At 43.9% G+C, this 26,368-nt stretch overlaps 1 protein-coding gene across 1 annotated transcript; it reads right to left on the bottom strand.

The window, feature by feature from the left end:
- Positions 1-898: 898 nt before the first annotated feature.
- fgf22 (fibroblast growth factor 22) lies at positions 899-26,023 on the bottom strand. Its single transcript, XM_030050178.1, has 3 exons — positions 25,219-26,023; positions 3,467-3,570; positions 899-2,244 (listed from the first exon to the last, which is right to left on the bottom strand). Exons 1-3 carry the CDS (start codon positions 25,592-25,594, stop codon positions 2,050-2,052), a joined length of 675 nt encoding a protein of 224 aa, XP_029906038.1. The 5' UTR covers positions 25,595-26,023; the 3' UTR covers positions 899-2,049.
- Between the last annotated feature and the right edge of the window lie 345 nt (positions 26,024-26,368).

Raw genomic sequence — 26,368 nt, 5'->3', positions numbered from 1 at the left:
GGCACAGCTGAATACAAATACATTTGCATGGCAGCAGCTCCTCTGTCCTGATATCTGTCTGTGCACCAGACCCAGACCTTTGCAGCTCGACTGCAGTGACTTCAAGCCATTCTTACCAGACATGCACCCCATCACAGTAATCTCACATTATGACAGGCTGAAAGGTTGGCCTTTATCCACCCCAAACAGCCACTATTCATCCCTGACTTTCTTTTCTGCCTACTGAAAAGACTTGAGTGGCCTCCTGTGCTATCAGAGAGCCAGTGTGTGTGTAAATGACCTTGATGCTCCGTTGGATAGCTCATAAGCACAGACCTTTCATTAGACTGGGGAGGTCCTCCACATCAGCGCCTCTCCTGCTGTGAGTTTTGTCATGATTATGATGAGGAAGAGGATTATGTTGGAGGGCTCTGATGGAGATGTTACCAACCCTTTACAATCAGTGCCATGCCCCAGACGAGAGCAGGACACTGCTGTTGCAGTTTATGGTTTGAGATCAAAAAGTCACTGTCAGAATACTGGCGAGCTAGCATAAGGGAGTCAGCCAAGATCTTATAATTTATCCACATTTTTTATTGAAGTTTACCAAACAGAGCATGGACCAAGGCACTCAAATGCTTTTACATTGCTGAAGTTTATCTAAGGACTGTATGCTGTGAGACTTTGGCCTCAATTACAACCTTCTATTACTGGCCATCAATTGAAGCTGTTGTTGATACATGAATCAAAAATGTACCACTTTCCAATTGCAGTAACATACAATATGAGCTGAATATTGGATTGAATACAATTAATTACGTTTGTTTGCTTGTTTGTTTGTTTGTTGTTGTTTTTTTTTTTTACAGTAGGACTACAATTCAACACAAAAGGTAGACATTAACAATAAACATCAACTTCAAACAGTTATAGAGTATAAAAAAGTTTTAAATATATTAAATGTTCTATTTGCAACAGCTTTTTTGTCGAGAAAATGTTAGCAAGACGACATAGATGCAATATGCAATAAACCAGTTACTACTGTATACAAAATTAATTGTTTAAGTTGCAGCTATGTGATGTATTCTGAACCTACAGTCTCTAAAATGCATTAAATGACTCAAAGGGATTATTAATTATTTCACTATTGAATTCTGGACCAAGAATCGGAGACTAGATGTGTTGCATTGCATTTTGTTTCCAGTATTGACCTCTAAGCTAGTGGTTGTGGGGTATTGGGTGGGAGAGGCAGGCTGACAGAAGCACGCTTACACAAACACACAAAGTTCATCTCAGGAAATCCAGCATGTGACCCCAGTAGTTAGCTTAATTCATGTTGAGTTCCTGTAATCTAGTAGAGACATTTGCTGTAGTGCGAACTGTACATCAATCCATGCGTTGGAGTCAATATGAGATTTCTATGTCATCTATACAAAGCTCGTGCAGGTGCAGGTCTCTTATCCAGTGGTGACAGTGTATCCCAAGTAACAATGAAGACAAAAACAACAGAAACGGAGCTGTCTCAAAAGATTTTTTTCCCCTCTATTTTTGTACTAATCATGATTATCTTTACTTGAGCGTCCTCTCCCAGATGCCTCCATTCTTTATGAAGCTGAATGTCCAGAAAAAGCTACATGACAAATCAGTGTCCCGCATGTTTGTTCGCTCTCCCTTTTCAGTCCACTGTGTTACAGCCCAAATGCAGCACACTGTATCCAGTTTGAAGAGAAATCGGTGAATCCGATAAAGTAAGCACAGCAACCTCGTTCAGATGAGCTTATACTTGAGCTGCAGACTTGCTTTAACAGAAAGACAGCATCACTGGATAGAGGCCTCAGAGGGCAGCAGAACTACTGGATTGCATTATTGGACCTTACACTACATGACGGAGAAAATAAGTTAAAGCACATATTAATGCTACCTCTATAGCGCTGTGAGCTCACAAGTATTACAAACCCCAACAAATACATGAGACAGGAGGATGGAATAATAAAAATAATGATATCATACAACACTAATGTGAGGTGCAGTGGTGAGCCAGCCAGTTGCTGGTCACTGTTCAGGCTTGGGCAGCTAGGAAGGGAGCATGGGTAGAAAATGAGTAGACGGGTGTCTTCTCCTAGCCTTGTGGCCTCGCCGCGGCTTCCCTCGCCCATTCAGTGAAACGAACATCTGCCTCCCGCCATACTTCCAGCGGAGGGAGGCGTACGTATTGTAGCCATTCTCCTCAATGCGCTCCTTGAACTTGCAGTTTGGGTTGTACTTCACCTTGAATCAGAGCGAGCAAAAGAGAGGTTATGACTGATCGGTCAATGGTTAACACCTGGCTGTAAAAGTCAGTGTCTGTTATTGCAGTTAAAGACATGCTTTTGCTTGACAGGATGTGATTTTTTTTCATCAAAAAAAAGAAAGAAAAAAAGAAAGAATCTGGTTTGTTTTCAGAAGGCCAGAATGGAAAATGCTCAGTTCTAGAGTTCATTTATTCAAAGTAATAAAATTAAAACCTACTTATAAAATAACAAATCATATCTTCGTCATGTTATTATCTTTTAACAAACATTCATGGTAATAAAATATCATTAAAGACATTGTATCTCCTTTGTGATCCAGTTTTGAATTCAAGTAACCAGGTTATTCCATAGATTTACTGATCTGTGACAGTAATCAGATAGTCGTTAAAGCCACTTTTCCATGGGTGGTTACCACTTCTTATCAGCAAGTTGAAGAGTCTTGAAAGATATTGTAGTTACAAGAGGTTCTGGTGCATTCCCTACTACAGATGATTATCGTGCCGCCATAATGAGGCCCCCTGTGTGATAGCATCAGGGTAGTATGAACCTGCGTGATTCACCTGCCTTTTGTGATTATGGGAGGATTCTGTGCTGGGGGAAGCTGTCCAGGTCTATTTCTGTCATATTTACTGGCTTGTTACAGCCACTTGTCTTATCACTGCTCACTTACTGATTGCCAGTCTGTGATTTCTCTCTTTGCAAGATATAAAAACATGTGCTAGACATGACACACCTTAGGTAACCTCAACATATAGTGTGTGTGTGTGTTTGTGTCTGAATTTCACAAAGAGAGGTGATTACTTTAGAAAGGTAGCTGTGTGAACAGCAATTGGTAAATGGCACGCAAAGACTTTTGGAGGAGCCCAGCTGGCTCTTTGTCACTGCTGGTCGGGCTTCTTTTCTCTGCTATCTATTTTGACAGTGGAACAAGCCTCCTCAAGCTTTGCATGCGAGCCCAACCTGCAGGTATCATCAGCTCTGGCCCAGGTGTACAGCCATGATTGATATTAGCACTCTGACCTTTCTCTGGACTTTCCAACAGAAGATTCCAGAGATTTCCCTTCTCTTCAGCAGAGTCAGACATGTTTGGGTAGGCACTCATCATTTATATGTGTGTATGTATATATATATATATACACCACCCTCCAAGGCCTCCTATCCTGACCCCCAGAAACAATGTTGCCAGGTTGTATACCCACCGATCCAAAGAGCGTGCCTTTCTTGGACATGGCTAAGTACAGCCCAGTGCTGACAGATTTGATGGCGACAACTCCCACACTGACAGATCGGATTTCCATCAGGCCTGGAGAAGAAAAGAGGGAACAGGAGTCTGGGTTAGAAACATCTAGCTATGGGAGTTTCCCATCAAAAGCCACTCTATCATTAGCGATTAGGATACCAGACGACCATATGCTCTGGGGAAAGAGAGAGAGAGAGAGAGAGAGAGAGCCTAAGACAAGAAAAAAAAAAAAAAAAAAAAAAAAAAAACAGGACATGCACAATGGCCCATTTAAGAGATTCCCTTTTGTGAGGAGACCATGAAGAGCCTAGCTTTCTAGCAACACATAATCTGAAATGCATCAGTGTGTACTATTACTACTAAATAATAAATAAATAAATAAATAAATAATCACTGTATTGGGTTCAAAGTTCTTTCTTTCTAATAATAGATTCATTCAATGAAATTAGAAACAACTAGGAGTCTCAGACCACATTCTGAGCAAAGAAAATATGTTCCTGTTGCCACTCAAGCACATCCAATCATAGCCCTAGTGCATCTCTGCTATCTAAGCAGACAGCCTCACACACTGCCTTAACCCCCCCCCCCCACCCCCCCACTCCCGCGCGCACACACACACACACACACACACACCCAGTGTCTGAGCCTGCACAGTGTCAGTCTGCCTGCCTGCCCACAGCCCTGTTTGCCTGCACAGTGCCTGCCTGCCTGCCTGCATCTATAAAAGTCCCCTAACTCCAGATGTGACACTCCATCCTGATGATGCCCAGTGTTGTTTACTGAGGGACACAAAACCCGTGTCTGATGGCCACTTAAGCAGCCTCTCTAACTCACTTCACTCCATGAAAGAGCTGCCAAGCCTGTGGGCTAATTGTTTCCTCTGGGCACTGATTGCAAACAAGTCCCATGTGGCTCACTCTTGATCTGGTTTTTGTCTGCATACAAAAATAAAGGCGCACACCCATTGTCATGGCTACGACAGAGAGAAATGTTTTGGAGATGACCTGAGGGCTTACCGCAGGGTCCTGAATAGAGACTAATTGCTGGAGATGAAACTCCTTCTTGGATGACTCTTCCTGGTTTTATTTGCCTAGTTTCACCTTCAAAGGCACCCTGATGTGGCCTGCTATCTGATCAGAGCACAGACCTCTCTTTTTGCACCACTGGAAACCAAGTCTGAGTGGAGAAAACATCTTGTGGAACATCTAATCTTTTTGCTCCTTCTTTTCTCCAATTTGTACAAGTGAGGCTCTCCTGGATGTCTCTGAAAATGGCTTGTTGGCTTTGGACAGGTGCTGTAAACATTGCAATGGATTTGGGTGTTGAAGGACAGGGCAACCTCATGCCGCTAGGAAATGAAGGAATCATAAAGCCAGCAGTGGGCCACTGGCCACCCAACTGACTACCCCCTGCTGCTTAGGCACATCCACAAGATGTGAAAGGGGCAGTGGAGTGAGTTTCCGAGCAGTCTTGCTGGTTAAACCCAGCCAGCGATGAAAAATAAATGCTCTCACCAGGAGCTGAGCAGGTGCTACCCTCCATGCACTGCCATGTCCACCCTCCCCCTCCTCATTTATTTGTGTAAATCCAGACTTTGGAAAGAAGGCTGAATTTGGCATACAGGTTTGACTTAATATGTTTGTGGATTAAATAATGAGTAATATTTTGGTCTCAGATCAAGATTCAAAGTGCCGCGACAGCTTTATGTTTCACCTGCTTTTAAGCTGGGCCTTTGGTATACAGTAACTTGCACTAGTGTTGCTAGTTTCTTATAGTTAGTTTGAAAGGCTCCAAATGGCAAAGCACACATCAGCTGCTCCTGTCACTGCAGACATGCCACTATCTCAAACCTTTTTGAACCAGGCCTGAACATCACTGGTCATGCTTAGCATGTGAGGTCATCTACCTCAGATACAGACACAAAGACAGAAGTACAAAGAGGAAAAGAAAGAGGAGAGAAGCGGGAGAAGGTAAACAAACACAGCTCCTGTTGAGTGTCTTTCTTCTCTGACAGGAACACGTAAATGAAGCCCTTCTCTGCTCCCCACAGCTGCAGGGAAGGAGGGAACGCCTTGGTACGGTCCTTCCAGGGACCAGCCCAGCTGCACCCCCATCATGCCTCTGTTACCTCTGATCCTCCAGGGAAGCATTAACACTTTGATGGCAGCCTCTTCTTTACAAGCTGTGTTTACAAACACCGGGTGTGCTATAGTGGCACCAGGAGCGTGCAAGGGACTCATAAGCAATTATCTGGGGCCCGGCTGGTGATTGGAGCGCTGCAAGGGTTTATGGGGGATTTGTCCAGGCCAATGAAAACCGCTGGTGCCTGAAAGTGCTGCCAGCACTAATTGCCATTATTTTCTGCTTTGAGTTCCAGGCACAGTAGGTGAGTAAGAAGCATGTTTGTCACAGAGTGAGAGACATTGCAGAGTAGAGTGCTCCAAGGTCACATTTCCTTTAATGTCTCAAGGTTTTAAACCTAAATAGTTTAATGTCACGAAAGTGAGAATAAAACTAGAAAACAGGACTCAAGGCAAAGTTTGATGTGAGAGGAACTGACATCTTCTACTCAAAAACATCATCTTGTGAGGAAAAAAAAAAATCCCTGTAGATCATCATTCAGTGTCTCTAAAATGAGGAGATTCCAGCAGCTAATGTGTTATCATTTCCCCAAACATAGACTTAACTTACACCTATCCTACTAAAGCTTGTCATAGTTTGTTTTAATATTGCACTATCAATCATTTTATTAGAGAAAGTGACACTTCTTTCCAAACAATGGATATCTGATTTTGGAGCAAAACTATTCAAGTCTTCCCTTGCCTCCGACATTAAATATAAACATTCTCGTTTCTCTCCTTAGATCTCTCACCCCCTGTCATTTCATCCATACGTGTTGGTGTAGCAGCCAGCAGACACAAAAGATCTGAGGACATGAGATGGGGATTTCACATTGTTTAAAAAAATCACTTGGGCTCTGGACGCTTGACCACACATCTATAAAGGCCAGTTAGATCCATATAATTCTTAGTTCCCCCTTTGAAAAGTCACTCCATTGTGTTCAAAGCCTGAGAAATCAGAGTGCGGCATTAGAAGAGTTTCCTAACTGCTGAAATCCCAAGGTCACTTCACTGGGAGGCTGTGTGCTAAGGTAAGCCCTTAGACTTACAGTGAAGGGTTCCCTTTTGTATATATTTTTTTAAAAAAACAAAAACAAAATTAAACAAAATTTAAAGGAAAAAGTGTTATCATCAAATAAGTTAGAAGCCTCTTTTGTAGGTTCCATTGACAAATGCTCCCTGTCCATGAATATGCATATGTAAAAAAAAAAAAAAAATGTGTAAATGTGATATCTCTGTCTTTTCCATGTTGCATTTTCTAACATATGGTCAGGTGTACATTCCTGAGAAATTTGATAGTTAAGGTTATCTAGTTTCTTCTGATGAAATCTATTCAAAGTGTCATACCTGAGTAAGTTTATTAATGTTTAAAGCATGAATTGGATAATTGTGAGTCATTTTCATTCAATCAGTGTCTCAGATGTTTATTTAAAAATGCATCAAGAAAATAAAATGCAAGTGATAAAAGACCAGCAAAGGAATGGAGACAAATTAACTCTTTGTTACTGAGTTGCAGTGGAAGCTGAAGCACACTGCTGCACTGTGTTATGCTGTGCAAGTATCAACTGATGGTCCTATTGAGCTCATGAAAAAGGTACTTTTGGCTTCCCACTTGCAATTGGCAAGATCTCTTAACCTTTGACATGTTTTGGCTGGGACTGTCAATAAGCTCAAGCTGCCATTACAAGCAAATCCTGGACTATACATGCCTAGTCAACTGTGGACTTGCCATTTATTTCTCCTCTATGGGATTTTTAAAAGCATAGAAAACGTCTTTTACCCAGTCTTTTTTTACTCTTTCTTTTCTTTCCATTCCCCATTTTTTGGAAGTTAGCCCATCGTCAGATCATTCAAGCCTTTTCTGACCTTAAAAAAAGGCAGAAAGGAGAGAGAGAGACACTCTCACGGGGTTCCCTTTTGTCAGGCTCATGGTAAAGGGGAGGAGGAGGGAGCGAGTACAGGGTGTAGATGCTGGTTATAAGATGGGGGTGTCAGTGGTGGGGGCAGTTGCTTCCAACTGCCGCTTCGACCCCCAATAAGTCTTTGTTACTCACCTGAGAGGTGAAGAGCTAGACAAGATCTTATTAATGACTAAGCTTTTTGAAAAGGGCTCTAAAAAGGGTGGAAAAATGCTTCCTTCCATCACAATTTAAAAGTAGAAAAGAGTGAAAGACTGAGCAAAGAGAGAGCGAGAAAAAGAGATTTTTCTGCTCGGTTCCTCCCGTCTTCTTTTTGTTCCTTTCCCAGGTCTTTAATTTCTTGGGTTGCCCCCTTGAGCAGCCCTCCATGGCCCAGTGCTCGACCAGAGCAGAGCCTGGGAATCTTGAAGTTCCCGCTGTGCTCCTGCTCTTGATTGACATACCTTTTCAATTATTTCACAGTTTGCTTGCTTTTTAAATGAAGAGGGCCCTGTTGTTTTTTTCCTTCTGCCCTCCTTTTCAAAACACAAGCTTTTCATGTCGGGTCTCCGCTGCTGGGCCTAATGGCTGTGACCAGCACCTTTGATCTGCCGTGACCCCCTCGAAGGGCCTGGGACTGGGTGAAGCAGCCGCCTGTGTGTATCTGCACGGTTAAGTACGGCACAGACAAAGGCTGCATCACTCACTACTGCTTTAAACACCTTGAGAGATTACCATGAGAACAGGCGTTCTAGTGGAGGCCTTGATAGGTGGTGTGATATGGAAACTCTCACATTAACCCCTGAATGTACAGTAAAATACCAGCCGCTAGGTAATGGGCAAGGATGAGCTAATTCTGGAGGGAAATGTGAGACCTTCACTGAGGCTTTCAACAAAATACAATTAGATTCTGGTGTATTTTTCTAGGTTAAGAAAATAAGAAGAAAAAAGCAAAAGATTTGTAGCTCTCATGGGTTGTGCATATCATTGCATGACTTTTAAGTTTTTTTTAATTCAAAACCACAGAGCTAAGATCTAAATTGTTCTCACTTGTGTAGCAATACGGAGGCCAAATAGTTGAGAGAGATGATGGAGCAGAAGATGATTGTTTGTCAGTCTGATAAACAGTTGTAATTAATGAGGAAAATAACACTCTGACATAGAAACACAAGCACAGACAGTGATTGTTTGGTGCCTCGTCATTAAACGGGCCACCAAAGACGGTCATGAAACTGGTTTGGGACGGAGGCTACTGTCTATGCTCTGATAGCAGAGACATAAAAAGAGGACAGATGTTGAGCCATGCAGAACTGTGGTTCTGGCATTGGGCTTGTGGTGACTGATCAAATCCAAGGCTTGTCTGCACAAGGTTCACTACCTCTCGTTCAGGGGCTCTTAGAGCACACAGGCAGCATAAAATGACCTTTTTCAGACAGGCGCTGTGAAAATATATTCCAAAAAAACATGTCCCACTTAGTTTATAGCCTGCTACAATTTATACAGCGACTAATTCAGCTCAACGTCCTTACGTTTGTTCAGTTAAATCAAATTCAGTGACAAACAGTGTCTTGGTGTGATACATTCCACTGTAAAAATATGCGGCCCTTCATATTGATTAGTGGCAGACAGATGAGGGAATTATCCCGTCAGATGATTCAGCACATATTCTGGAAGCTTAATATTTCCATCATGCAGCATGTGTGGCTGGGTCAGAGATGACTTCATTTTAATGAGTGCCTAATATGAAAGCCGATCCCCCATTTACTGAGGAGTATGACAGTGCTCTGGAGACGGAGTAGATATTGTTTACAGGGAACACAGTGTGCTGGGAGGTCTGCAGTTAAAATATTACCGTGTTTTCTACTCACTTTCAGACGGCATTTGGATGTATTTTGAGCAGCCAGGCATGTTTGACTTGAAGATACGGGGTACTCAAGCAGAGAGCAGCACCTCAAGCATGCCTTGATGGTGACAGCTGAGCTAAAGCAAAGCTCCTTTACCTCTGTTTTCAGGTGGCTGTGGACTAAGGGCTTAGGGGAAAAAAACAGAGGTTGGCAGCACTGTGAGTGTGATTGGGACGAACTATTACAACATCACTTGAAAGGAAAGATGGGCATTTTTATGTTTGCGGAAGGGAGGGAGATGAAAGACCTTGTATTTTTTGGGGTCAGTTTGGATTATCCTTGTGCCTTAAGCCTTTGGCCACATGTCTTTCTCATTATGGTGTGTCTGAGCGCAGAGCTGGTCAGGTCAGGGAGGCACAGACAGGAAGCAGCATTGATCAGTCTTACACAGATCCTCGGCTGGCTGAAACCAGAGCATGAAGTAGAATCACAACACATGCACGCACACACACACACACACACACACACACAAACAGAGAGAAAGGCAAGGGCAGACAGAGTCATCCCATGAACCGTGACTGTAATGGTTGATTGAGAATTTCTTCGAGTGGAGTATACTTTATCAGCTGAATTATTGACCTCTGGGACAAATCCACCAAGCACACAGCTCTTGATTAGCAGATGGTGGGGGAATTCCTCAAAAGTTAAAGGTTCAGGGGAGCTTACACGGTGCCAGAGAGCTAAGAAAGAAAGTGGTTTTTGAAATGTGGTCATAAGCAAAACAACTATAAATTGATTCTAAGTGCATGATAAATTGTGATATACTTCACTCCTCTAACAATCTACAACAGTATCTCATAATAAATGTCATTTTTTCCATTTCAAATTGCAGATTGATAGAACGTAACAGTTATTGGACAAATAATCAGCTCTTGGAAGCCGGCAGTTTTTAAGACCCAGATGTGTTTCCCAGAAAAAAAAAAAAAAAAAAAAAAAAAAAAGAGGACATCCTCTGTTGCACAGGTGATGTGTTTTAGAGTACCAGATGCAAGAGATATTTGTTTGTAATAAACAGAAGAAAAACACTGTAGTTAGCGTGAGCATAACAGAAGAAAAAAATCTATTTGTATTCATACTGGATGGTGAAAGGTAAAGTTCACTGTTGTGACCTTTTGGGATTACTTTCCAACTCTGATGTCATTTTGCTACTGCGTGCTCAATATCTGAGACTCTTGTCAAATGTCAGTGCAGGTCCTCTGCTGATGTCCTGTACGGTGCGATGCCCTCACCTGTTTAATAGGACAGCCAGAGCTGGACAGCAGTATAACATTTACAGTCTCTTTAACAGGGGCCGCGACTGCCACCCTGGGTGCTCTACTGTTCCAGAATAGAGGATTTGTGCAATGGTGTGTGTTGTGTGTGTGTGTATGTGTGTATGCTGAGCTGTGTTGTGTGTGCATTTGTATGAGCTTGTGTGAGTGTCCCACTGTTTCAGAGCAGGGCAGCTGTGAGGCTATGGGCAGCACCTCCCTCCCTCCCCTCCTACATACCTGTCTCTCTCTCTCTCCCTCTCTCTTTCTCTCTCTCTCCCTCTCTCTTTCTCTCTCTCTCCCTCCCTCTCTCTCTCTCTCTCTCTCTCTCTCTCTCTCTCTCTCTCTCTCTCTCTCTCTCTCTCTCTCTCTCCCTCTCTCTCTCCTGTGTGCCAGCCGGCTTGCTTTTCATTTGGCTCCTCTATCTGTCTCCCTCCCAGCCTCCTCGCCTCTTGGTTTCTCTCACTTTTCCTCCTCTTTCCTGCATCTTTCCTTGGTCTCTCCACTCCACGTCTGCTTGTCTGGTTCTTTCCCTGCCCGGGTCTCCCCCCCCTTTACCCCCACCCGCTCCTTCCTCGCCTGCCTGCCTGTCTGCACTGGGTCTCCGGACATGCATCATACCTATTAACTCTCACAGGACTGGGATGATTTATTCATCCCACCCTAACAGCTATGAGACATGTCTCCTCTGAGCTAAGCAAAGACCTGGGCTGGTCCCACACACACAAAGAAAATGAGAGACTGAAACACACACACACACACACACACACACACACACACACACACACACACACACACACACACACGCACACAAAATGCTCAAAGTGAAGCTTGCTTATATGATCCTCAGTTTTTTGCCACTTCGCCCTATTGCTACCCTCCCAGCTGAGACACTGGCACACTCAAAATGAGAAAAGCAGATTGATAACCACTGAAAAGACAGGGGGGAAAAAGTCATATTGAAATTCAGTAATGAGATGAACTGACCAATTCTCTGTCTGGTCTTCCACCACATGTTGGTCACAGCAGCTCTATCCAAGCCAGCCTGATGGAGCCAACATGCCGGGCTGCTTGGCTCTTTGATCTGCTTCTTTTTCTCAAATGAGCTCAGATCATCTGGAAGTCTGTTGTTTGTGGAGGTGATAGAGATTCCCATGCCTAATTTAGCTTTGTCATTTTTGGACAGTTAAAGGCATTCTTAATTTTTTCCTATTTTCCTCTGATGTTTGTTTTGATTGAACAATAGAACTGATGAAATAACTAGCAACCCTGATTTAAAAGAGAGAAAAAAAACAGCAACATAAGGAACAAAACAATTTTTGCACACCATTTTGCGGCTGTCTCTTTTCTCTCGCTCCTTTCTCTCACACGCAGAACCACATATTCACTTTCAGAGATGCGAGAAACATATCACGATACACACTGAATCCATCATGCACATGTAATAGCTTCTGCGTAAGCTGTACCTTGTGGAAGTAGGACAGAGAAAGACAGGAAGAGGGGTCCCCATATGTCTGTATTTGTGAGTGAGTGCATTCCCTGGCCTGCAGCCCACCCCATCAAAAAACAAGGACATTAGACAGAAAGGAGAAGAAGAAAGGAGAGAAAGGGCTGGCAGAGGGTTGGTCTTCCCTGCCCACATATCACTTGCTGTTCCCACATTCCATTAAAATCTCTCGGGGCTTGAGAGTGCAGATGGGGCTGATAAGATTATTTTTCTCCTGTCTTTTAATCTGTTAGTCCATATTCAGTGCCCAACCCTTTTGTTGAGCAATTGTTGCCTTTAAACACTTCGTGACAGGGCAACCTCACATGGTGTAATCATAAAAGGCTCTTGGACATCGGGCTTATGGGCGCACAAGTAGCCTATCATACATTCTTGTTACACTCACGGCATCCCTTACAGCTCTGCACTACAGAGGATATCAATCTCCTCTATTACTGAATGCGCAAACGTCATCCATAAAGCACAAGCATTCCATAGCACAAATTAGAGTATGGGATCTGGAATCAATTTGAAGTCCACTCTCACACAGTTGTGTGCAGGCTGTACTTAAGCTCATTCCTCCTGCCTGCCAGGCTGAGCCACTGAGGGAGGTGTAAAGCAGAGACAATCTACTTCTCCACAGTCCCGAGCCTATTTTTTTTTTTTTTTTTTTTTTTTTTTTTTTTGAGCCTGTGAACAAGCCACACGGTGGTGATCCGCTGAAAGCTGACTCCCACACTCAGTCGGCCCCAGCCCCGGCCGCAAGGGGTGACATTCTCTCACACACAATCCAGAGGCTGGTCCTCTTTCAGGGCTCGCACTCGGCCCTGTTACCCCCACCCTTTCATGCGGTGCTGCTGGGAGAAGTACTCCAGGGATTAGCCCAGCCAGGTCTTTCAAAGGCCATTAGAGCAAATTACAGGTATCCCGTTACCAGTGCGCTGGGACAGGCCAGGTGAGGGGCGCAGAGGCCAGGCGGGAGAGCAGGGGTCAGCTTGGGACAAAAAGACAGGGCCACCCTGGGCCCCACTCTATCGGAGTGTCTCCCTGGCTCCACAAACTGGTAGGCCTGCATCTATGAATGGCTCACTTGATGGGACCTCAGAGACATTGTCTCACCACCGTAACTTTAGCCTTTTTTCGTAGTACACCCCCCCCTCCGACCCCACCTCACCACCCTTCAATCCCACTCTCCCCACCCTGGTTTTCTTGTCTTGCTACTGATGTGTGCACGGCTTTGCTCAGATAAATGATTGCATTCGATGACTGTGAAACAAGAACAAGACAGAATATATGATACAAAACTTAAGCTGCAAAATATACATCACTTTATGCCGAGCCTATGCATGTATGGATACAGATCTTTGTTCTGTTAATGTGAACAAAATGATATTAATATTCAGCAATAACATAGCTGTACTAATAATAGGCACCATACAAAAAACCCTGCCTTTGGCCAAAGACTTCTTTTGATTTATGTTCACCATTTTTACTTTAGACCTAAATTTGAATAGTAATGGCAACCACACACCCATTAATGTGTACTCTCTCCATGTAACAGTATGCTGCAGGCATTATAAGACTGATGCTGCAGATAAAGTTTGAAAGATGGCCACAGGGAGTTCCGCATCCTGCCATTTTCTCTGGACTACTCACACACACACACGTGCCCACTCTTCCTCCTGGCCTGTAGTACCACACACAGTCACACATATACACAAACTCACAAACACACAGACACACACACACGCTTGCCTCACCCTATCCCAACTGGTGGATGGCAATCTAGTGGAGGGGCTGCGGAAGTGTTTCATTAGCCAATTACCGCTGGAAGATAAAGGCTGCGTTCCCACAGTCCACAAGGCCGGGGGTCAAATGTGACCAATTACTCTCCATCCCCTCACACAACAGATTAGTCTGTCTGATTTATCCCCAGACAGACTGACCCAATCCTTCAGAATCACCAGACACATCTGGGGATGTATGCGTGTATTTGTGTGGTGTATTCATGTGTTTTGTGATTTCACCATTCAAAGAAAGCATAGATTTGGTGAATAAAAATGCCAAAAGGTAAATTGGTACCAATGGGCTGCCACTAAATGTGAACGGAAAGTAAAAAGGTTTAGTTTACAAAGAAGAATTACAAATTGCACAAATAATCTCATCTTGGCTCTCTGCGCTAGCAGGCCAAAGATTCAAAGATGAGAGTCGTACCAAAGGTCTCCTCTACCACACACACATATTACTCTCCCATTACACGTATAATCTGTAATCGGTGTACCTGCATGTCCTGTCAGCATGTGCTCCATGCTTGTTATACCACTAAAGCTGTGGTTGTATGTAATGGAACATCAATCAGTTCATTAGGGACCTCCAGGATGCTGAATCAGTGAGCAAAGACCTTCCGCTGATGAAACCCTTAAACTGGGAGGCATTGATGGGGGTACGCCAGCCCACCAAGGTAACACTAGAGGACAAGCTGAGGGAGTGCGCCGGGGTGGGGCTGAGGGCTGGAGTAGTGAGGCTGAGGGATTGGGGAGGTGAAAAAGGTTAACGAAGCCCACAGTGTGGGCTCTGCCTGGTTGTCTGTGCCTGTGTGGTACTGAGGGGCCACAATCTTACCCACTAAGGGGCCTTTTCTTTAATCAAGGAGAGAGAAGGGGGGCACGGGGTAGAGGGGCAAACTGCCTCCAAATCATGCATCACATCCATAACGAGCGAAAGGCAAGCTATCAAAGACTTCACAGATAGTTACGAGCAGATTCTCCCGCCAAGAGCTTTGTGACTCACAGCTTCTGCAGTTTCCTGCACTTTGGTACTGCATGAGGGGTTGGGGGGTAGGTGGGGGGTGGGGGCTGGTATGGAGGGATCCACATTAGACTGAGGTCATTCCCCTGTGCCACTAAATTGCAGTAAGCTGGTGTGCTGCATCTGCAGCTGGTTTGGTTGACTGTCCGGACCAGCCATTCTGAATGGAAACAGAATTAAGGGATAAACAAAGTCCTTGTTTACAGTTTCCCTCATGTCATTTTACTAGGCCCTTGGAAAAAAACACACAAATCTACACTACGTTATTGAGCAGTAGCCTCTCTGTCAGATTAAATCACTTTGGATTTGACAGCAAATTTAACGTGCTAGTTAGCAGTTAAATCTATTACAATAACATAGCTGGGCTACTCTTTTTATCTAAATTAACTTAATCCATGCGGGTGGTAAAAGTGAGAATCTGTTTGTGTGTCTATATGTGTGTGCGCACATATGTGTGTCAGTGTGTTCTCCTGAGGCTCAGGTGTGAGATGCAGACGTGTGAGGTTCCACTGAGTGAGCACCATGACACAGAATAGTCTCTGTGCCCTGAGCTTGCCCCGTATTTACATTATTAAAATGAGATGGGCATGCAGGGAGGTGACAGAAGGCACAACAGGGAAATCAGGGCCTTGTCAGAGCTGTCACTTGCTCCACTGGCCAAAGGGCCCTGACCCCAATCCTATCCACTGCAGGGGAGGAGAGGGAGACATGGAAAGAGAGAAAGAGAGAGATGGTAATAGGTAGAGAGGGGTGAACAGATACACAGAAACAGAGAAAGGGATGACGGTGAAGGATATGCGAGCATGAGACACAGAGAGGTTGCCTCCGCCCTCACAGACAACAATGTGGCAAAAACCAAACGCATCTGAATATTCTTTCTGCCTGCCTGGTTATGGATGACTGCAGGCTGTAAAGGGGGGAGGTGTCACTCTTTCTGCTTCCACTATGACAACTGAGACCCATTCTGCCTGAGTCACTCTAAAATAGATGCAAAGTTATCTGATATCTTGAGACATCCTTGCATATGAATTTCTCATCCTTGATGCTGCGAGGAGTAAGCATTACTGTTCACTGAGGATGAAGAAAGTTTCCGGACTGAGATCTCCGTGTCAGTAGGGCAGTGGTCTGATGAATGTAGTCGACTGCACTGCCTCAACTATAACACCACAACACTTTGTGCCACCCTCTGTGTTGTAAAGAGGAGCATGGCCTTCCAGACGAGAAAAACACCCGTGTGCACACAGATGGGTGCACATATAAGCATGCAAGTGCATGCACGCACACACACACACACACACACACACACACACACACACATAATTTGAGTGCAAGGTAAGGTCTGGTTCACATTAGGCATTAGGGAAAGGAAACGCACATCTTTTTCAGTTTAGAGTCCACTTCATGCTCCTGCAATGGCACAAGCATAAACACAGGCACATGCATTCTAAACGTACACACAAATTCAAAGCGCTCACAAAGAGTCCTGACACGATACTCACATCCTGCTCGTGTTCATTTAGCTAAATGGCCACACAGATAAAAAGCAGGTACGGCTCGATGTGCATAATGCAGTTCAGAGAGGAGGCTGTATGGTCTCAACCTGCTGGTATGCACAGACCTGCATGGGAGTCGCCGTTTTTAGCCTTACGCATTTGCATTCATTATCCTACTTCTACTCACAGGAAAAGCATTTGCAAAAAGGATATTCACTCCAGACCTTGAATACTCTGCCTCACTCTTCAAAGCTTTGTTACAGGGGTTGTTCACCCAACATGAGAAAAAAGAAAGTATCTCATACTGTTTATTTGTTTCCTTATACTTTAATATAATCAAGAGGAGGAGTTCAGCTGCCAAAACAGGTAAATGCCACTGCTTAAAAAACAAAAAAACTGACTATGCAATAATTCACATAACATAAAATTTTGTCGCAAAAAGCACGGCTATACAGATGACAATGGGAGATACATATTTTTGCTAAGAAACTCTTCAAATATAATTCTTACTTGAATAAAATGTTCTCATTTTGGTTTTAAATGAATTTAAATCAGAAATAAAAGAATTCACTATCTCTAATAATTATAAATGCCATTGGTGTTGGTGAGTGATTGATAACGATAGCTTGTTCTGCAATTTCTCATTGTTAATATTCCGCGTTCAAAGCATGCAACCCAGTCATCGACTTATCTTTCCTCACTTGCACAAATCACCTCTTAATTGCATCTCTGTATCTATGTTGGCTGTCTCAAACAAAATAAAACCCCAGCGATAACTAATGTAATATCCGTGTGATATGTCATGGAATATGATTTGTTTAATTACAGTGAGTGTGTTATGGATTTGTTTCCTTGGTGTGATGCAGCACTTCTCCTGTCATGTGTTGTGATTAGACACATTCCCAGTCTATTACAGCAGCCAGGAGCTGTAAACCTGATTTCTCCCACTTGATTGCCTGACAGCAAGTCAATATTTACCCATACAGACTGGCAATCTGACTGATTGACAGGTTGTGGTTGCTGAGAGTGTGTGTATGTGTGTGTGTAGTGTGGGTGACTAAGACAGAGTGCAAGAGAGATTAGAGTCTATATAGAGTTCACAGAGTTGTGGTATACCATCAGGATGTTGAAGCCTAAGCGGTGTGCCTCTGTGGCTTACAACTGCACAGGAAAAAGGGTGGAGAGCCTCAGATCTACCTGAACGTCAGACAGAACAGGGTTGAGGCGTCTGGTTTTACTGTCTTTTATTGCTTCCTTTATGCTCCAGACTCTATGATAGAGGTAGAGATATCTGTCTTTTGGGCAGCAGGTGCACCACATTCCTGCTGTTATTGCTTCTCTTACTGTCGCCGTTTTGGGACTCCCAGTTCCAGGCTCCTTGTGATTTGTGATTTCAGGTCAAATTTGTACACCTTTTAAACTCTTGCAGGCAGTCAGCCGTGGCTGTATTCAGGGATGCCAAGTTGTTTCTTTTTTCCCTGTCTACAGCAGGGCTTCTCTTTCAGCTGCCTTTATTCCTGGGCCAATGGTTAAACGCCTTCCAAGACATGATGTCTGGCTCAGCTCGAGCAGGGAGGTGAGAGGCTTTATTGGAAGGGTCAAAACAAAACCATTAAAGTCTGTCTTGGTCTACATAAGGGAGAGACTAGCCCTGTCTCCCTGAACTCAATGTGTGTGTGTGTGTGTGTGTGTGCATGGTCCGAGATGTGAGTGGTGGTTGCTCCTTGGTGACAATATTTCCTTTGGCGAATGATTTCAAACATATGGTGCTGCATGAGTAAGACTAGCTGGCTGGCTTTTCCCAACTGATCTAATTAATACTCATTTTACGCCTTTCACAAAAAAAACACACATAGTAATAACAGTGCTAATGTCCTCTCATTGAGGAAAAAGCCAAACTTCGCTCCCATTTTAAAAAGTTACTGCTTGGGCTGGCAGGCCATGTATAACTTTGCATTGCCCTACTGTAATGAATGGTGGCTCATTACAATGATGTATAAAGAACCTAAATCATTGAGGGAGTAGCTTTTGGACTGCAGCAGATAGCCTGCTTATGTGAACAAGCTGGAAAATACATGCAAGTGTAATGGCTGTTTTTTCTGGCTCAACAAATATTTACAAGTTAAACCTTAATTTTCAGGTATCGCACTTTTTAATAATTTCTTTCTCATTTGATAATTTCTTCCTAAAAGCATTTAGAAAGTGATATATAGGAACCTCCCTCTCCACTCCATTCTCTGCTTTTTACAAGCCTTTAAGAACATCAATGCAAACATCTTTTATCATCAGGCTCAGGATCCAAGTGGCTGGTTACTGGCACTGTGAAATCCTCTCTTTTGTGTTCTCTTCACACCCACAGGATGTTCAGTGCTGTGGGATGTTATAAAGGAATTGGCTCCTGGAGCCAAAGTCAGACTCTATAAACCTGCTGATGAACCCAGTAAAGCCCAGAGAGGAGCCAGAGCTCAACCGCTAAAGGTTGTTAGCTACTAATTGCTACATTTTTAGAGACCATTCATGATATTAAACTCTGGTGGCAGAAACCAGGGATGCTAGGCTAATTAGTGTGACATTGACTTGTCACTTGTCCCGCAATGTTCCCAGGGTAGAGAGTGTGTATGTGTGTTTGTGTGTGAGAGCATGTATTCGGTGTTTCAGTGATGTTTTTTTTTTTTTTTTAGCTTTCGGCCTCTCCATGCCAGGAACAGCTGGCAAGGGGTCGATTGTCATTGTTTCCCACTCAGGCTGGGGCCACTGTCCTTATTGGGAGGGATTATGAAGGCAGCATTCGTGGGATTTTCCCCTCCTGTTGGCATCCACATATCCACGAAGCCCCTCTCAGTTGAGACCCAGAGGAAACCTTGCATAAGGCCTAATGAGCAACGGGAAACGCTCCAGCACTCCTCTAGCCTTTAATTTCCACCTCAATACTGAGCAAAGCACGCCCCAGCCCTTCTTCTAGCCTCATTAACATGTGTATTCTCCAATTCAAAACACCAAAGGACTTCCTTTGGCCAGGTGCTTCCCTCTTTTGCCCCTCCAGCCCTGGTACTGTTGATCCAGTCACACGTCCCTGTCTGAGCTCTACCAGAATTAATGGTGAGTCATGATGAGGAGGTAGAATTAAACTTTCTCACGCCTTCAAAGTGGCAGACGGAGCAGACTACTCATTTGGTAATGTCTGCAGCGCTGGCAGGTGAATGTCTATGTTCTCAAAATGCACCTTAGATAACAGTTGAGATGATAAATGAGGAATAGAGACACTTTTCTTTGGGGTTCTGGTTCAACTTGAAGAGGAGTTTCCTCATAGTTCCTCAACAGTGCTTTGATTGTGTTTGTTATTAAGGCTCTGATATGAAATAATGCTCTCTTGAGTCTCTTCTGTTCCAATATCGTATTAGGATGGGTGAGTCCTCACTAGAGCTGGGGAGTATTACACGCATGCACTTGCATTTCTGCTGGGGCAACTTGCAGAAACACTCAGTGCTACTTTCATTTCAGTATATTTGGTTCTCAGATGTAAAAGCAGGGAAGACAATAAGAACTGGTATTTATAGAAAAACACTGCACGCACTTTGTGTGTCATTCTTGTGCACGGGCTATGCTAATCTCTGACTTTACATTTTAGAGCTATGGCTTTGCTTACAACTATAGCTTTGCTGATATAAACCTAAAAGAACTATCTTCAAACATAGCAGTAATGAAAAAAGTTATTTGCTAGGCCCATACTGTAGCTGTAATTTCAAAGCTGAGACTTTGGAATATGCCCAAAATGTAATGAATTTGCTTGAATGCAAGTAAGCATTCGGTATTTCATCAGTCATTTCCAGACTTAAAAATGTGTGCCCCTACTCTGTCTTCAATAAGATATAAAAAATATAAATAAATAAATACTGCACTTGAATCAAATACAGTAAATAACTGTTTCTGCCTCTGATCCTTGCATACACACACTCATGATAACTGCTGGTACAGTCAAAGTGGTCAAAGCTTCAGGAGGATATGGCCATCCGTCTGAACCACTTGTCCTGTCTTTTCACATTTTCAACTTCAAGTCAGTCTCTCCTTAGTGAGTGACAGTTTCCCCCGTCTAAAACAAGTTGAATAATTTCCACAACATATTTTAGCGGGGTGGAAGATTTTCTTCCTATGGGGGCTGTCCAAGTCAAATACGCTCATGAACTTGGAAAACTCTCACATCAAACAGCAAGATGTTGCAAACGAAGGGAAATTTGGTAAACACAACACACCCTGGCTGTGAGAGCTGTGCGGCTGCGGAGGCAGAATGGAGTTAGTCTAGTGGCTTCTCTGATTATAGTGGTGTGGCGGGGTGACCTTATTTCCTAAGGGTGAATGGGCTGTCACTACCTGGAGGCTGCACAAGCGTTTGATGCCCAAAGCCACACACACCCAAAATTTAACAGTGCATCTTTTAAAATTAGATGTAAAAATACTGTATATACAGTGAATATATTCTGTGAGCCATGCCAACAAAACAAATAACCAAACAAGAAAAACATTTTGTAAAACAAAGTAGAAACACAGGAATAAATCAAATACAGGTTTATTTGCTTAAAGCCTGAGAGTATTCGTTCTGTATGTATAATGAACTTGGCTTGGGTGATTGGCCTTGGAGCAAAATGTTTATCTGATTTGAACTTTACTCCACTCCACACTACTCCACAGTTTGATTTGCTCTTGCAATTGATCATGCAGTAGTTACTGGGCGTGCCTGCGCAGCTGTTGTGTTGTAGCGGTGTCTAATTAGCAGAGTATGACCGATGACCCAGGACAGGATATGATGCCTACCTGCCTCTGGAGCTTTTGTAAACATTTGGGTGTGTTTTTCCCTTCGATCATTTTCTGCTTTACCATAGGTCAAAAGAAAAACACGTCAAGGCCCCTGCTCCAATCACTGAAACTACTGTAGGCTATGTCTGTTCTCGTTGCTATTTCAACAAGTTATTTTTAGGAACGTCTGTGATCCAGTGGTTTGTAATGATGTGTGGACTCATAGTTAGCGTGTGTGGTTTCACAGGCCATAATCAGATGATGGACCCATCCTTTATCTTGTCTGATTTCTATCTGTCTGATTTGATTAGCAAATAGTTCAAAGGGCTCGTAAGCTTATAGCTTGGCTGTGATGGTAACAAGCTTCAGGAATGGGCACCTGTGAGCTCTAGCGTGTGTGTGTGTGTGTGTGTGTGTGTGTATCACTGTACTCAGACAGGGCAGGATGTTGCCGTCTCTCTCAGTGCAACACCTTGGGAATTGCAATTGATACACAGCGAGCCTCTCCTGTCTGTTACTGATGTAAGTGTTGAATTTCATCACTCAGCAAAGACAACCATTTATCTTATCCGTCCTTTAATAATAACTGGAAGGTTATATTTAATTTCGGTAATTCTGTACAAGACAGCTATACTGCAATCTCCATTTTAACAGGTCATAAAAAGTGTAAGTGTCTATTCAGTCTTATAATCTTGTTTTTCTTAAAACACGTTTAAAAAAAAATCTTCTGGTGAAATGAGATAATCATACTTGTTTCCAATGCGAGTAAATTAATTCCTTGAAAAAAGTGTAATTTTCTTGATACTAGTAGACTGATCTGCCTTATTCTGCCTTGTTTCAACATATTTATACTTGCTCTCAGAAAGAGTTCTGAGACAAGTGAAACTGCGTTGGAAATAAGCCAGATTATCTCATCCAACTGGCAGATTTTTTCCACTTATTTTAAGAAAAATAAGATTTTCACGACCCGACATGAAACTAAATATAGATTGTGCCATCATTAGACATAAATAATAAATCAAACTGATAGGCTGAATTCCTCATAACCAACTTTGATATGCAAAACTGCACTTATCTATCATGTGAATTTTGAATATTATACAATCTCTCTTCCCTTCCGCCAGAGCTGGCTTTCTCCTGCACTCTCCCCTTTAAACCCACCGTGTCTCTAAGTCAGTCTTTCTCCCTCTCGCCTCTTCCCTCAGCTGTTCCATGCCCCTGCTCCACTGGGATTGATACAATATTTTCCAACCTCAATTAGCAGAGAGCGTGTTGACTAATTCCAACTGTTTTTGCACCTGAGAGGTTGGGAGTTGGGGCTGGAAAAACTGAGTGGGGTGGAGGTGAGGGCTGGGGCTGGGTGTAGCAGGCAGAGCTGTCGGGGCAATGCAGCCGTGTCGACAGAGTGTGAGGGCAACACAGAGGACAGAGGAAGGGTCGGCCAGACTTTTACAGAGCTTTTATGCTGGCTGCCTTCAGGTTGAGCAGTGGGGACTGAGCCGAGCTGAGCAGCACTTCCCTACCTTGCACAAGGATAATAGAATCACATAGAAATGACGATACAGGCAAGAATAGTGCTGAAGAATAGTCCAATGTGTGTGTGTGTGTGTGCCTGTATGTGTATTTTTGTTCTGTGTGGATCTCTTTTGTATTTGCTTATGTGGGCATATATCTGTTTTTGTAACCATACAAGCATATGTCTGTGCATATGTGAGTTAATGTGCATCATTTTTAGTGTTGCATTGTTTACAATGAAACAAATCAAAACTGTCTTCTCTGTGTGACAGTTGTACCGATCTTGCAAGTATCTGTGTTACTGGTTTCATCATTAAATATGTATCACTTCCTCCTGGCCCTGTCGCTACAATCTATAGCATGACACTGTATCAGTATCGAGGAATTCTGCAGGTCAGGAGGCTATAAGTCTGATTGAAAGGCTGCTTATGCAATGGTAATAGGCACTCGCGCAGGCACAGAGTGAAATCTCAAAATATCCCCAAACCAGATTTGCCCCATACTGAGGTAAAACCACAGATCAACCACAAGGTCCATTTTCTTAATTTTGAGGCAAAGCCTAGATGACCACTGGTCTGGCACTGTGCTCGGCTCAGGGTGCAGGTACACACCCTTGCTCTCTGTGAGCAGAGAGAGATTCGTTATTTCCACCAAAGGAAATGAGAGGATGAAGGCTAAAGTGTATGAGGGCATTACATTTAAGGGGACTGCTCTTTTTCATGGGGAGCCACTGCAAACCAACTAAGCATTTCTGACAAGACCATGGAAAAGCAAAACACAAATTTCACAATCCTCAGGCATCACTTTTGCTGCTTTCCAAAGACCAGGAACACTTGTTTCAGTTTAAATTCCAACATGTTGCCAATATGCAATTGCTACCACTCTTCAAAAATGAATTCTGAAGTGTCAAATTCAAGCAGAGCTTGGGAGTAATATTTTATTATAGCAGCTGACATATACTACCACTAATATGAAAATACTAAGTCCCTACTTGGAGAGGCACACAGGTACAAAAAAAATCACCTCAACTTGAATTTTTACCAAAGTGTGTGTGGTTTAAAGGATTCTGCCAGGTGACTAATCCCGGCAGGTTAACAAATGTCACCCAGTCTGCAGCTTGGAGCTCGAAACGGTGGCAACAGACTGACTGGCCTGTTGGCTGGGCAGAGCAGCTGCTCCTGCCCCCAGTAGCTGCATGGAAAAACTCTGACTCATACGCTCATATAAAAAGGCATTAACGACCAAATACATAAATATAACCGTCAAAGGCATAAACGTCTCCAAGGGCCATCCAGTCAGTCAGTCAGTGACCAACGGGGAGGGAGGTCAGCTCATGATCAGAGTTGGTTTGTCTGACCTGGTCAAGCATCTGAAAGACACCCATTGATGGAGGCACAGAAGATGCATAGCTGCTCTGTGAACAACCTCTTCTCAGGTGTCCCCTGCCCATATGTGTAGACTACAGGCCTACAAATAATCTATCTGGGATACAAGCGCACCGCTGCATACTGAGCGCTGTGATCACATTGGGAGGTTCTGCCCTGTCTGAGCAGGTGCTGAGAGGTGTGATGTGTTGGGCCCAAGGGAGATCCATGTTGATAGGAGTTTCTAAAGAGAGATTTACTGCTGTGTACATGACTTACAAAGAAATGTGGCGGAAAACTCTTTGACTGTTGTCGGTAAATCACTTTGTAAAGAAAGCCCCAATACACCTGCTGGATGCAGATGTGAGGCTCACTGTTTAAGCCTGAAGCTGTCACCCGTGAACATGCATGCACACAGACATAAACACATGCATGTGCACATGCACACTTGTAGACACACGTAAACACATACACATGCAAACATCAGCACAGGCACACAGAGAATCAGCACTCTTCTCAGCGGTTTTAATCAATAAGAGTTAAATTGACCGTTGCAGTTTCTGTAATTGTTACTAATCAGGCTTAGCCTGCGTAAAACTGTGAGCCAAACAAGCTGACGGTCTGTGGTTTTAGATTTGTCAGAAGAATGTGTTTCTATCTACATCTGTCCCTTACAACTGATGCACTTTCAACACAGTTTTGACAAGTTAATCCCCAGTGAAATTGAAGCTTTTTTCCCAAGCCCAGTTTGCATGCCCAACTGATGCACAATGTCTTTCCTCAAGTCAGCTTTCTTGTAAACACAGTGCTGGCTTTCCCATGAGGAAGCTGAATCCACACTGGAGTATTCCCTTCTTACCTAGCAACGCGTCTCTCACACTCTAAACACAACACAAATAGCTCAGCATTGATACAAGACTGATATAACCACAGGATACCCCTATGAACTGCTATAAAAGCACACAGATAAGAAAGTCCAACCATAAAAGAAAATTGATAACATCACATGGCATCCTGCCCCCTCTCTGTCACACATTAAAGATACACTGCTGTGGTGTGCTCTGGCAGTGCCAACTACTTACTGTCAGCATAGTTTTTCCGGCGGGTGCCGTCCACCTTGCCTGTTTTGTCAATGCAGAGGAAGAACTTGTTGGCGGAGTAGAGCCGCCGTAGCCGGACGTCGCCCTCTAGGTGATTGTAACTGCGAGTGTGCCTTTCCAGTGTCCACGAGCAGTTGATGCCACTTGCCAGCACATGCAGGGGTTCATGCCCTACCCCGGGAGGACAGGCCCCTGTGGCAATGCCAGAGGTGAGAAGGAGCAGGGTGAAGCATGTTAGGCAAAGGGAGGCCGCGCTGGGCAGGGGAGGGAGTCGCCCGGCAGGGGCTGCAGCGGCGGCTGTAGTGCCAAGGGCAGGTTCAGGACAGAGACCAGCCTCGGATGGCGTCCATCTGCACATGGTGGGTCAGACTCCCAAGGTGCACCTTGCGCAAGCTGTAGGCATGCTGCTGTTCAGGAGATGTCCCGGTGGAGGGCTGACAAGAGGGTGGGAGTCCTGCAGAGAAGGGAGGGAAATGGCACACGCAGCAGGTCCTCTGGATGTCACCGACGACCAATCTGCACTGCAGGAAACAGGCTGACAGCAAGCCTTCCTACTGAAATGAGCTTGTCAAAGTTCCTCCACTTGGTAGCATGGTCTCCTTGTCCTCTTCTGCACTTTTTGGATTCTATTCATCCACTCCTAGAAGTCATTTGAATCCAGTTGTAAAAGTAAGATATTCTTGTCCAGTTTTGTGCCTTGTTCCTCTGTTTGTTTGTCTCTTCTTGGGTTGAGGTCTTCTTTCCCAATCCAGAGCTAAAGTCCAGGGATGTATATGCATGTGTGTGTGTGTGTTTGAATGTGTGAGTGTATGTCTGTGTGAGTGTGTGGATATGTGTTCCTGTGAGTGTGTGAGTATGTGTGTCTTTGTGTCTGTGTGTGTGTGTCTGTGTGTGTGTGCACCTTGCGATGCTCTGCTCTTTCCAGCTGGAGTGGAATAAGGTGCCTGTCTGAGCTGCTGACCCGTGGCTGAGAGGGAGTTGAATGAGGGTTGGTGACTGACTGTGTGTATGTGTGAGTGTGTGATACTGAGAGAGAGAAAGAGAGAGGCAGAGAGCGCAGAAAGAGAGGGAGTGAGTAAGTGAATAAGGGAGGGAGAGAGGTAGTATGTGTTTGTGACAGAGAGAGACAGAG

Source organism: Myripristis murdjan, chromosome 4 (genome assembly GCF_902150065.1).
Source record: "Myripristis murdjan chromosome 4, fMyrMur1.1, whole genome shotgun sequence".
NCBI lineage: Eukaryota > Metazoa > Chordata > Actinopteri > Holocentriformes > Holocentridae > Myripristis > Myripristis murdjan.
Note: the sequence above shows the minus strand (reverse complement) of the source record. Positions and strands in the feature narration are given on the sequence as shown.

What these genes read in the sequence shown, in the direction of transcription:
- fgf22 (XM_030050178.1), bottom strand. Translation starts at nt 25,594, where the DNA reads ATGTGCAGATGGACGCCATCCGAGGCTGGTCTCTGTCCTGAACCTGCC. An exon ending in CCGGAAAAACTATGCTGACA is followed by an intron (nt 3,571 to 25,218) that starts GTAAGTAGTTGG and finishes TTTCTTCTCCAG; the next exon opens with GCCTGATGGAAATCCGATCT. An exon ending in AAGGCACGCTCTTTGGATCG is followed by an intron (nt 2,245 to 3,466) that starts GTGGGTATACAA and finishes CTCTGATTCAAG; the next exon opens with GTGAAGTACAACCCAAACTG.